Below are 14,071 nucleotides of genomic sequence, written 5' to 3'. Positions count from 1 at the left end.
AAATAGGAAAGCATACTGGTGCAAAACCCGAGCTGGATTTGGATGATGTGTTACTGGATGGTTGCCTCTGCTGCAACAAAGCTACAAGGAAAAGTAATAATAAATCTTTATATGGTGCCAGCATATTCTGTGTTGCTTGATAGATCACATGATACAAATACAGACAGGATAATACAATACAGAGCGAAAACATGGTCAGATGGAACAATAGGAATGAGGGCCCTGCTTGCATGAGGTTACAATCTATGAGGAAAAATGGTTGACAGTGCTTGTACAATGGTCCAGCCAATTTTATAAAGGGATGTTAGATCTCTCAATGTTTAGATCCCTGATATAAAAGCAGGGAGGGTGAGCAGATGGTATGGGGCGTTCACACATTGAAGCCAGGTGTCTAGGGGATAAGAAGTGTGACAAGGGAACATGGGAGGGGGAGGGAAGAGGATTTGTGAATCCATGCTCATCTCACAGGGTAATCGGAGAATATGGCCTGTCTTATGGAGAGCAGGTAAGGGAGTGTTCCCAGTAACTGGTTATGAGCCCTTATATAGGTGACTGTGTTACTTTAGCTGCATGTCATTGCCCCCTGGGGATTCTCCCAGATCTGGGGGGAAGCAAAGACTCAAATTACTTGTCCTGTAAGTTTATGTGATAAGAGGATATGGAAGCAAGGATGCCACCTATTGACTCTACATCATCAATGGATTGGCCAATACATTAGTGGAAGTGGTATGGGTAGTGTGTGTGTGTGAGCTATATGTGTATGTATATAAGACTGTATATAGATTTTTAGTAAGAGCACTTCCTCCCCTACCCTCTCTCTGTCCCATAGTTTACCCTCTATGTATATTCCTTGTACAGGCAGTCCCGGGTTACGTACAAGATAGGGTCCGGAGGTTTGTTCTTAAGTTGAATTTGTATGTAAGTCGAAACTGTATATTTTAGAATTGTAGATCCAGACAAAAAACATTTTGGCCCCAGTGACAATTGGAGTTTAAACATTTTTTGCTGTAATGGGACCAAGGATTATCAATAAAGCTTCATTAAAGACACTTTACAGCTGATTATTGCAGCCTAGGACTATAGTAAAGCATTCAGAAAACTTCACCAGAGGTCAGAGGGGTCTGTCTGTAACTATGGATTGTCTGTAAGTCGGGTGTCCTTAAGTAGGGGACCGCCTGTATTGTACACTTAATAAATCCCCTATAAAGATCCATGGAATATTGTTGTTAATTAAATATAAACTGGCACCCGAAAACCAAGCAGATTTTACAGTGACATAATTATGTGTCATCTCAGGGAGCACTAAGACCCATCTTGTAAGTGGAGCATAATGGGAGAGTTCGTTGTCACTTCAGCACCATGGACAGTGCCTCAACCTTCTATGTGTATTATGCAGGCAGATCCACTCTCCATATGATCCAAACTTCTAATGCTTACTTATGGATACATGCATGTTAATTTTTATATAACACAGTGAGAAAGTTTAGAAGACGGATTTGAGACACCTGAGAGGGATAATGGAAGGCAGAGCCGACCACACATACATTATAAATGATGATGGGAGTGATATACACAACAGGTACCCTACATAACAAAACATTTCCAAACTACTGACTTCTGAGTAGAAAACATTATTTCAGTCAATTTTGTATCTCTTGGGTTTTATGTTTCACTGAAAAAGTAGCATTTTTGATAATTAACTCACAGCAAATATAAATTTTTTATTTAAGCTTTCTTACATTAAGGCTATATTCACACTGCCGTTGCCCGCCCGTACCGTACCGTAGCGGGCAACGGCAGTATACGGGGAGAGGAGGAGGAGGTGAGCGCAGCTCACCCCCGCCCCTCTCCATAGCAACCTATGGCGCACGGCGCCGTATTACGGGAAAAGATAGGACAGGTCCTATCTTTTTCCCGGGTACGGAACGGTACGGTGCCGCACGTGTGCTGCACCGTACCGCTCCCGTAGGGTGCCGTGCGCCCATAGAAGTGTATGGGGGACGTATATCGGCCGTATATACGTCGGCCGTATATACGTCCCCCATACGTTAGTGTGAATGTAGCCTTAGGTTGTAATGCCACCGTATCTACCACTTAACGTCTTTAACAGATTTTATTGAATCTTACAGTTTTAGTAAATAACATTCTCAGTTAAATGTAATTTAAAGGTTTTCTTACTGCAGGAACTTTATTTAAATGTTTAAAAAATTATTAAACATATCGAAGACTACAGAGATGATTGGTTGTACCTGATCTTACAATCAGTCTATTGTTTTTGTGGAAATTGGAGTTAAAGTGGTTGATTTTGTAAGTACTTGGTTGTTCATTTAAACTGCAAGTGTCATACGGAAAATGTGGAATGGACTATCTTTATTATCTTTTCTTGGGAAAAGATCTGTAATAAAATGTTGATTATGTTTTATGAGACAATACTTGCTGGCACAATTTATTTTGGGGCAACCTGTTTCGGGACTGTGATAAGTACAAGGGAGATGCAAGTTATTGAGAAAGTTATTGTCAAGCAAGTAGGGTAAGAGTAGAGTAGAGGTTGATTTTTTTTTTTTATAAGTGATGGAAAGATGGATATTATGTAAGTTTAGTGCTTTCATTAACAATCTGAAAAATCCACTCTAAAAGGGAGATTTATGAGAAGTGTCTGAGAGCAAAACTGTTCTAGGTGCCCATGAAAACCAATCAGAGCTAAGCTTTTATTTTCCCACAGCTGTTTATAAAATAAAAGCTGACCTTTGATTTGTTGCCAAGAGCAACCAGATCAGTTTTTCCTCCGTGTGCCCCCACTGCAGCCCCGCCGTCTCACTCACCTCTCCCGGATCCTGCTCTTCCCCGGACTGTCGTGATTGCACGGGGGCGGCTGCCGAAAATTTAAAGGGCCAGCGCACCGCTAATTGGTGCGCTGGCTGAAAACCTCCACCTTATAATCTGCTGGATCTTTGTGCCTCATAGCCTAAGAGAAAGCTTCCAAGCGTGTATTCTTGCGTTCCTGTGTATTCCTGCGTTCCTGTGTATTCCTGCATTCCTGTGTGTTCCCGATCTTGTGTCCTGTGTTGCCTCCATGTTGCTGTGTCCCATGTGCCTGTGTTCCTGTTCCCACCTGCCTGGACCTCACGTTGCTGACCCCGGCCTTGGACTTGACGTTGCATCTCTGCCGCCTGCCCTGACCCTGTGCCTGGACCTGAACACGAGATTGTCTTCCGCTAAGGTACCTCGACCTCGGCTGCCACCGTGGGCTAGTCACACCTGGGAACGACCTAGTGGTATCCTGCCGCAGCAAGTCCAACCCGCTTTGCCTGAAAACCAGGTGCCACTTAGACTCCGGTCCCAGGTGTCGGCTAGTTCCATCTCCCGCGGTGGTCCAGAGAATCCACTGATCCTGACAAGGAGTACTTTCAGTGGGAGGTATTTACAGTTGATAATAAACAGGAATAGATATAGACAGTCATTTAGCCTTATGGAAATCCACTTGTACGCTAATAATTTAATTGTTTTGTATTTATCATGTACAACTCGTTATCTTTTAAAATTACGTTGTATTGATGAAGCATGTGTTTTTTAAGTTGGTGGACTACTGTAATTAAGTAATTTCCCCTTGGGGGATAAATAAAGTTTTATTGTATCATATTGTATTATGGTAAGAGGGCAATATTATTTTGTCTTTAGCATTAAATGACTAACTATGTGCTATTTAGAAATTGCATATGTATTTGATAATGCAAATGTATCGTGTGAATCCTGGCTGAAGCAGTTTGAGACCTAAGATAGCAGTGGATCATTGGAGAGATTATATAGAGGCCAGATGGCACTCCTAATCTAAATGTGTTTACATTCCCCTTTTAGGAATTGTAGGAGCCACCAAGCATTTACTATTAAAGGGTTCTTTTTTTTTTCTTTAACAGATCCATGTATGGGGTTGACTACTTCCAAGTTGGTGGACTCTGCCAATGGCCAGGTTTTCTTTTTTAAATAATATGGTTATCCAGGGTGTGCTGGGGAGTTTTTATTTTAATAAAATATTTTTTTAAAAGAAACAATGGGGCTCATTTACTAAGGGTCCGAACACCGCACTTTCGTCGAGTTTCCCGAATATTTCCGTTTTGTGCCGAATTGCCCCGGGTTTTTGGCGCATGCGATCGGATTGTGGTGCATCGGCTCCAGCTTGTACACTACAGAAATCGGGGGGGGAGGGCAGCCGGACAACCCGATGGATTCGGAAAAACTGCAGACTTTAAAAAACGATTTGTGTCGCAAGACACGCACTCACATGCACCGGGAAGAAGAGGGTGCACGATATTAGTGAATCCCGGCAGACCCGAATCGTCGTCAGATAACGCACCGCGGGATCGCGACTGGACTGGGTACGTAAATGTGCCCCATTGTGTGTTTTTTTAACTTGAATTTCACCTTAGCAATGGTGTTGTCTAATAGACAGCAACCATTACTAAGGCCAAAGCTTAAAGGGAACTGTTCATCAGAAATTGACCACTAGCAGTATGTTGTCAAGCAGCTGAGCAGCTTCTAGATGACCCAGTGTGATGTCATCATCCAGAAAGTCAACTTTGAAGTGGGATGTATATTGGTTTTATGAAATCAAGGGTTTAATACTGAAATCAAGCTTGCCCTGCCTTAAAAAGCCCCCTTGACTGTAATTAATGGTCCTGCGTCCAGAGACATCAGTGGTAAGATCTCCTGAAGTACAGCCCATGATGGGAGGAGATGTTCATAGGCAGGGTGAGCATGACTTCAATGTTAAACTCTCTGACTTTATAGATCTAACTTTAAGGTTGGTTTTCTGTATGATGCCACCAAGCTGGGTATGAATGGATTGTGATCTAGAAGATGTTCAACTGCTTGACAACATGTTGTTAGTGGTTTGTTAGGACATTTTTTTGCTGACAGGTTCCCTTTACTGTTAACTATTAAAAAAGGCCAACATTAACCCAATTATCATTACCCCAGTACCCAACCACCACCAGGTGTGCTGGATAAAGCCAGGTACAATCCACTAACAAACCATCAAGTATTGGGGTGGCTGAAGGCTGGTATTATTGGGCTGAGAAAAAACAAAAAAACATGGGCTCTCCCAAGCCAGTAATGGCACACTACTGCTGCTTTATTGTATCTGGTTGGTTATAGAATGTTTGGGAGAGCCATAATTGTTAAAAGTGACCATGGGGTCCCGGCACCCTTGGTGGTGGATCCGGGGTTAATGGTAAGGGGTTAGTGTACACCTTATTACCAGCTAATCCCTGGCCTTAGAAATGGGAGATGTCTATTGGACATCACAAATACGAAGGCAAATTTATGTTAAAAAACAACATATTTTATAAGATAAAAACTCCCAAGAACATCTGGAGCTTAATAAAAGAAATCCTGGTTATTGATGTAGCCTCCACAGGCCACCACATATATGAATCAGAAACACAAAACAGATAAAACAAAGGATTCATTAAAACAATAAAAAATATTCTCATCTCCCCCTTGGTCCTGCGCTGCTTTCTTCTAGTATCATACTGTGGTTTTTGAGCAGAGACATTAGCTTGGTGGCATGAATAGGGAACGTAAGCATTGTAAGTGCCTAGGGCAACATCAACAATAAATATTAATTAGTGTTATGGTGTTATGGTAAATCTACCTAAGCCATATTGAGGTCTTTATTTTATCCTCTTCCCACTAGTGTCCCTCTGCAGTCATACAAAGAGGCTGCTGAGTGGATACTGGCTCACACTGACCAGCGCCCCAGGATAGCTGTGATCTGCGGCTCTGGCCTTGGAACGCTGGCTGAAACCTTGGAAAATAAAACTGTAATTCCTTATGAGGATATCCCTCACTTTCCCTCAAGCACAGGTTAGTATAAGTATATAGGAGCAGGCCTACACATACAGCATATATAATAAAGGAGAGCCCACTGTATAGGACTTATGCATATACATATGCATACACATGTGATGACATAGACGTCATATGAGGAGACATGTACATCCATATAATGACACAAAACTCACATGAGGAGACCTGCACATTAATATGATATAGGGATAAGGGATCAGATCAACATCAAAATTCATCATGGTAAACCAGGGACCATGACTGATCATAAAAGTTGATTTTAAAAGAAGAATGTCACAGTCACTGTTCCTGGATCTATGAGTGTTCCCTGTTTTATCATGACATGACTTTTATAGTAATTATACAGCCTCAGAAGAACAATACACAACAGAATCAGCCATGTCATGTTCTTATTTCTGCACATTCAAATACAATAGACCTAACATCTGAACATAACTGTAATGAAATAGACCTCACATAAGTAGACTGATTACATACATATTATGAAATGACATCATTTTAGGAGACATACTGTATACAGGACATGTCATAGACTTTACATGAAGGACCATATATATACTGTACATGTAATGATATAGACCTCGTATAGTGAGACTTGCACACACATTTAATGATACTATTGTACTTAATGGTACCTGAATAGACATGCAGTGACAGTCCTCACTTGTGTAATCCTGTACCTACATTAAATAACTCTTTCTATATCAATGTACTAAATGGCGTTGGTGGGACATGGGTTGGTATTTATAATTGCCTTTCTCCACAGTGCCAGGTCATGCTGGGCGGCTGGTGTTTGGGCTCCTGAACGGAAAGCAATGCGTTTGTATGCAAGGGCGTTTCCACATCTACGAGGGATACTCCATGTCCACTGTGAGTGTCACCTTTAACACATTTGTATGTGCTGTTGTTAGCACCTGTGATTGTAGTTTGTAATTAACATAGTTGGTACTAAATAAAACTTTTTCCCAATTTATACCATACCAAAATTAAGTTGTGCTATTATTTAAGTGTTTTAGTGTGCACTTAAAGTGAAACTCTTATTTCATAATGTTTTAACCAAATTGCCACATGTGATTCCCACTTTCAAAACTTTTGATTCCAGAGTTATGGTGTTTTCCTGTTTTAAGCTACCTGTCAGAAATCTTCAGCACTAGTGAAGTGGGTGGAGACTCTTCATACATTTGTCCTGAGCTATACGCTGTTCTTATGTCCCATGATGCTTTGTGTTCTCTCATGAAGTAATGTAGCAGCAAATCCAGTGAGATTCATACCAGTAAATCCACTGAGCTCTGCATAATGTGTACATACAGGATTATATGATCACTAGCCTGGCAGATTTCCTCCATCACATGGAGGAGCATGTAGCATGTAATAAGCAGTATGAACCAGCAGTGAAACAGCTACTTGAAGTGTTCTGGCTGTGCTGTTAGAGAACTAAGGGTGAGCAGTTTCCCTGCTGTGTAGACAATGTCCAAAGAGCTGAAGAAGAGATTGGGTTGCTGCAGAGGAGTGTAAGACATGGCTTGATGTATAGAGAGAGAGAGAGAAACTTCTGCAGAATCATAGAATGGGATTAAGAGACTCAAAGGGAGCAGGGGAGTTCTTGTACCTCACTATTCTTTGCAGCAGACTTCTGCATTCACAGATCTGCACAGATACTTCCAGCAGTTAGAAGCTGTCTAGTTTCTTGTGTAAATATGCTATGATCTCAGGAACATAAGCAGCACAGCTGGAGTAGACAACTGCTGCAGGGACAGGTTAAACTGAGGGGGATAGTAAAGACACCGCTGGACATAGCTTTAAGCGTAAAGGTTATTAAGGTTATTTCACATTATCCACTTTTCACTAGACAAAGGGTATAAGTTTGTTTTCTTTGATCCAAACTGGTTGTGAGATCAGCGATCCCTTGTATGGCAGAATAACCTTGATATATTAGGAATACCCTTTTTACTTTTAATTTAACATATAAAAGTCACAATAAAGGCTTTGAAGAGAAAAACACTATTTGTAATGCTGTGTACCTTCATCTGACATATAGAATATATACAATATTCTGTATGGAAGGAAGCAAGTTGATAGTTGCTGTTGGGCTCCCAAATAAACACCTTTCCAATCATAAGCAGTAGGAGCGATGCCTGAAGTTCACACCCATTCTTTATTCTTTTATTAATAGTGGAAAAAACTGTGCACAAGTCCATGTCTTTTGTCTCTCTATTAATAACGGATGTGAAACAATTAAATGAAGAACTATTCAAATCTATGGGGAATGGAATGTGAAAAATGACTTTCACCAGAGTGTGAAAAGAAGACCAGACGCAAGTGTGAACTAGGCCTTACATGTTCCTGTTTCAGTCAAAGAGCATATTATTAATTGTAGAATAAACTACTGATCTCTCCTCTAGCCTGTGATTTCATGGTGGGGGTAATAACATTTTCTTCTTCAGGTAGCGTTTCCTGTCCGTGTCTTCTCACTCCTGGGAGTAGACACTTTGATTGTCACCAATGCAGCTGGAGGGATAAATAGCAACTATAGTGTAGGAGACATCATGTTTATCAAGGATCATATCAACATGCCTGGCTTCTGTGGACAGAACCCGCTGCGGGGACCCAATGAGGATGGGTAAGTGATTCATATGTAGTGATTGCTATATGTGAAGAACATTTTACAATTAAAACTATGGCTAAAAACACACATCCACAGTGACAAACATTGCATTGTCCCTGACAATAATCACAGTTCAAATGTTATAGTCTTTGTATCCTCCATTGTTTAGGAGAGTCCTATACCACTATCCGTCCTGAGCCCCAACATGAATTTCAGAAGGCTGTAGTAGACAGGGTGTAAAGGGCAATGAATATGACATTCAGGATATGTAAACAGTAGTAACAGTCATCTGATACCTCCTGTGAAAGACTAAAAAAAAAAAAGAAAATGCACAGGACAACAATGGTGGAGATTTCAAACCTTTTATTTTAAATAGAGTTTTCTTACCCTTTTCTGCCCAGTGATGTACATCAACAAGAGTTATGCCTACACCATTGCTGCAGCCTATGGTCAGTGCCACAGCTGCTAGACAGAGAGGGAAAGGTTGCCTGTCTTCCCCGTCACCATACTATAAGGGATGTGAGTCTGCACAACCATTTCTCCATTCAGACTCTTCAGATTCCATTCAGATTCTTGTAATTATTGTGGATCAGATTCCCAACTAGACTTGTGGTCAAAAACTACCTCTCATCACAAAAACACATACCCATGTACCCACACAGTCTATGAAAGAAAAAAGTTGCCACCAGCTCACCTCGGGGTTGCATGGCTCAATTGGCTCCAAAAGACAGTAAGGAAATCCAAAAGCAAACAAAGAATGTCCAGCAGACTTACATGTTTCCTTAGAGAAATATACTATCGCATTATGGTTATGATGGGGTTAAGTGTTGGCGAATCACTGTGTAATCATCCTGCCCTTTCATGACAGATTCGGTGTACGTTTTCCGTGCATGTCTGATGCATATGATCAGCATCTCAGGCACCTTGCCATGGACTGTACACAGGAACTTGGTCTACAAGACATTGTACAGGAAGGTATCTACTGCATGTTGGGGGGACCTTCTTATGAGACAATTGCTGAGTGTAACATGCTAAAGCTTCTGGGAGTAGACGCCGTGGGTAAGAGTCAATGAAGTCAAATTTGGAACATCCCATCCACCTTATAGCCCCCACCTACTCTATACCCCACCTTCTCCAACATTCTTCTCACCTTCCCTGTCCTCTTCTCCACATGCCCTCTGTACCCCACCAGATTTACCTATTCTTCGTTGACCCATTCTCATTATCTAATCTGCACCCCATTGTTTTCTGCCTACCCAAATACTCTCCTAGCTTTTTTTTTGTATCTCACCCTACTTCATCCCACTATCTTTGTCATTTTGCCTCTCTTCTTCCCCACACTCCACCCTTAATCTTGTCCGGTTTCCTTCAGCTACTATGTTCTTTTCCGTTTCACCCCTCCATCTTTGTCTTGCACCCCTCCTTTTTACTAAACCCCATCCTGCATCACCCTTGATTTCTGTTCTTCTTTCTGTCTAGTAACCCTGCACCACCTCTCTGTCCTGAGCAAATCATCCTCTCTGCACTCTAACCTTGTTCACCCGTTTTCTGTCCTGTGCCCCTTCTCTTCGTTCTACCCCTCCCTACTTACTCTACATCTGTTCTGAGACACTCCAATGGACTCTGCATCCCATGCCTTGCTCCTGCCTTGTTTATTTCCTCTGCACTTCACACCCTATTTCACCCCTCAATCTCTGTTCGACCTCCTTGTTGTTCTTTACCCCCAATCTAAGTTAACTCCATCTCTCTGGTGCCACTTGTATACTATATATTTACAAAATTTGCATTTTTGCAAAACAACAGCATTTGACAAGAATTGGACACCCCCGCAGCACTTACCGGGGGGGGGGGGGGGGGAGGAGTTTGCTGCTCCGATCGCAGCCCCGGGACTGCCAGTGTCGATCCTTATTTCTAATACTCAACACCACTCAGATTTAAAATTTTGTGCACTCAAACAGCCCCACTCCCCCGACATGTTTCGCCATTATCTGGTGTCTTCAGGGGGTAACGGGGCTGAACTACCCCCATGGACGCCAGATAATGACAAAACATGTTGGGGGGGGGGGCGGTTTGAGTGCGCAGAATTTTAAATCTGAGTGGTGTTGAGGATTAGAAATAGGGATCGATGCTGAACTGCTGCGGCATCTAGCACAAAACAAAGTAATATATCAGGGAGTGAGAGTAGGTATGAGTGTGTAGTCACAGAGAGTGTGCTTGGCGTTTGATTCAACTAATGATTAGCGAAAGTTAGCAAGTTTGCGCCACTGTGCGTACACTTACCTAGCAACCTTAGATATAGGCGTAAAAGTACACTAGCGATATATGGGTACGACCGACAGCGAATTATTCCAGAGGCAAGCATGTACGAATGGATATAAGTGTGTTTAACAATCACACAACTTATTACAGAAAGTGACTGGCCTCGTAGAGACTGTCGCCCCATAATTAGTGATCAAGAAACTTTTAAAGAGCCTTTCTAAGGTTGAAGAAATAGACAAATATATAATAAACAATTTCCTTGAGCCAGTGTTTGAATCACTCGAAAATGTGAATACATACCGATTCTACAGAATTCCCTTCCATACCTATGTAAAAAATCAGAATTCTTTTCCCACCACTCCAATTTCAATTCTTTGTTTTCATACATGAAGTATAAATAGCACATTTATCTTGTCTTAAAAATTGATAATAATAAAAGTTAAATTTTAAAAAGTTATTGCTCTTTGGTCGAAGGACCTTTTGTTCTGCAGAAATGCAAATTTTGTAAATATATATCAGTCACTATAGGTCCAGACCATACAAGTGATCTATTTAGGTGTATCTATTTATTTTGTCCACTCGTATACTATGTAATCAATGCTTTTATTTTACACTCCTTTTTTCCTCAGGTATGAGCACCGTTCCAGAAGTGATTACAGGGCGCCACTGCAGGATGCATATTTTAGGGATCTCTCTGATCACCAATATGGCCATTCTATCATATAACAGCACTGCTCATGCCAACCACCAGGAGGTCCTCCAGACATCCCAGCTTCGAGCTGCTGCTCTCATTGCTTTGCTCACAAATTTTGTTGGTAAAATGTAATCAGTGAGAGAGATGGAGATGCTAAAGGTCAGTTCACAGGTCAGGGCATTCTCTTATGGTTGTATCTAGGAATGTGACAGGTCAGGAAAGAATAATTTTAACATTTCTGATGATTTCTGATTATGACAGTTCAGTAGGATGTAAGTATATCTGATGATGTCACTTGACAATTCAGTATGATGTAAGTATGTCTCATTCAACAGGTGCAGGTTTAGATATCTATGATGTATGATCAGGTATTATCTAATAGTATCATAGTAAAAAAAGTCTAACCTATACATTATATTGCGTTGATCCAAAAGAAGACCAAAACCCTGCAAGGCTGATGCAAATTGGCCCATAGCAGGGAAAACTTGCAACAAAATGTTTTTATTCCCATACAATGCAATTATTGCTCTCTAAAAGGCATCCCGGTCTCTCTTGAACATGTCTAAATTATCAGCCATTACAACATCTTGTGGCAGAGAGTTCCATAGTCTTACTGCTTGCACAGTAAATAATCCCTGTCTATAGTGATAGTAGAACCACATCTCTCCGGCGTAGGGAATGCCCCCTTGTCCTTGCCACAGGCCTAAGTATAAAAAGATCTTTGGAGATATCCTTGTACTACCCATTCAGGTATCTGTACATTTTAATGAGGTCTCCCCTGTTGTCTTTTTTGTATTGAATAACCCCAAGTTTAGTATCATTGTATTCTACTTCCCCCTATTCCCCTAATAATATTGGTTGCTCTTGTTTGCACCCGTTCCAGTTCTACTATATCCTTTTTATACACTGGTGCCCAAAACTGTACACAATATTCCATGTGTGGTCTGACCAGGGATTTCTATAAGGGAAAAACAATTTCCTTATCATGAGGATCAATTCTTCTTTTGATACATCCCATAATTTTATTTTCTTTAGCAACAAGTGCCTGGCAATGATCACTGAAATTTAGTTTACTATCCACCAATACCCTCAGTCTTTTTATTCATTAGTTTTACCAAGAACTTAATCATTTAACACATAATTAATTTCCTTTACCCAAGTTCATAACCTTACATTTATCTACATTAACCCTCATCTGACATTCGGCAGCCCAGGCCTCCAGTTTCCACAAATCCCTCCATAATCTTATACTATCCTCCTCTGTATTAATTACTTTACAGAATTTAGTATCATCTGCAAATATTGAAACTCCACCTTGTAAACCCTCTGCGGTCATTAATAAATTATTAAAAAGGAATGTCTCCAATACTGAACCCTGTGGCACCCCACTAGTGACTTTAACCCAATATGTGAATGTGCCATTAATGATGACCATCTGCTTTCTATCACTAAGCTATTTGCTTACCCAAATACACAGATTTTCCCTTCGTCCCGGCAGTCTCATTTTATGTACCAACTTTTTTATGCAGCACTGTATCAAATGTCTCAGAAAGGTCCAGATACACAATATCCACAACCTCCCCCAGGTACAGTTTAGAATTTAGCTCCTCGTAGAAGCTGATGAGACAGGCCTCATAAACCTATGCTGATGCTGGGTTATAAGGTTATGTATAGTGAGATACTCCAAATATTTTCCCAACAACCAATAAATGAATCAATCAATGACTCTTCAAATATTAGAAATAATGGTACATATGTATAAAGAATGTGAAGGGACCAGAGTATGGTTATGTCCTGATAAATGTCAATAATTGGGACATGTATAGATGTTGTAATAAAGGAATATATACTAAATGTTGAAGAGTGACAATAATAAACCTGATATTTACTTCCTGAAACTTAATAAAACCATGTTGCTTGAGATAATGGTATACATGAAGGTCTTGTTAATAGCACAGCATGGGTAAATAGATACCAGAACATTTTGACATTTCTATTAACACATGATCAGTTAATTCTGGATCTTAAGAAGTTCATTGATGTCTACCCACATTTACTGTATGTATGGCCTCTTGTAGCTCTTTTGTTTTAATTCAGCCACTACTCATAATTCAACTACCCTCCATTAAGCTCCCGTTATTAGCGCTCATCGCAGTACTAGTACCTAGTATCATAGTACTAGTACTGTACTCTGCACCAGAGCCGAGCCGACATCAGGAGTCGCGGGTTGTCAGCAGTAATCTTCAGCTGACATCCCAGAGTAACAACCATGGCATTTAACTTGTCAGGGTCGCTGCCCCACGGTCGCCCCCCCCCCCCCACCTCATCTTTGGGGTCGCTGATTGTTCCCCCTTATCAGGATCCCAGGGCTGTCTGCAGGCAGTGCCGGTAAGATGGCGTTTTGTCTATTAGCTGACACAGCTAATAGCCTGCAGTACATCAGTATTGCCGAATATTATCATGAACAAGCAATCAGATGATTGAAAGTATAGGAATAAAAGTAAATAACTATTGAACCCCACGATGAACGCCATAAAAAAAACAACTGTTAAAAACCTGCCAAAAATTATGATTTTTATCTATTTAATCCCACAAAAAATGCAATAAAAAGTGGACAAAAAAACATATGTACTCCAGGATGATACTGT

General features: G+C 40.9%; 1 protein-coding gene across 2 annotated transcripts; it reads left to right on the top strand.

Moving 5' to 3' along the window:
* Positions 1 to 419: 419 nt before the first annotated feature.
* On the top strand, positions 420 to 13,345 carry LOC140070442 (purine nucleoside phosphorylase-like). Of its 2 annotated transcripts, none has more exons than XM_072116973.1 (6): positions 420 to 505; positions 5,693 to 5,862; positions 6,632 to 6,735; positions 8,310 to 8,485; positions 9,339 to 9,529; positions 11,359 to 13,345. In XM_072116973.1, exons 1-6 carry the CDS (start codon positions 483 to 485, stop codon positions 11,553 to 11,555), a joined length of 861 nt encoding a protein of 286 aa, XP_071973074.1. In that variant the 5' UTR covers positions 420 to 482; the 3' UTR covers positions 11,556 to 13,345. The 2 variants fall into 2 exon arrangements, with proteins under 2 accessions (XP_071973074.1, XP_071973073.1); XM_072116972.1 differs by lacking the exon at positions 420 to 505 and adding an exon at positions 1,475 to 1,579.
* The last annotated feature ends 726 nt before the right edge of the window (positions 13,346 to 14,071 follow it).

The sequence above is a fragment of the Engystomops pustulosus genome, chromosome 7, assembly GCF_040894005.1.
Source record: "Engystomops pustulosus chromosome 7, aEngPut4.maternal, whole genome shotgun sequence".
In the NCBI taxonomy this organism is placed as follows: Eukaryota; Metazoa; Chordata; class Amphibia; order Anura; family Leptodactylidae; genus Engystomops; species Engystomops pustulosus.
This window is presented reverse-complemented; position numbering and strand designations above follow the sequence as displayed.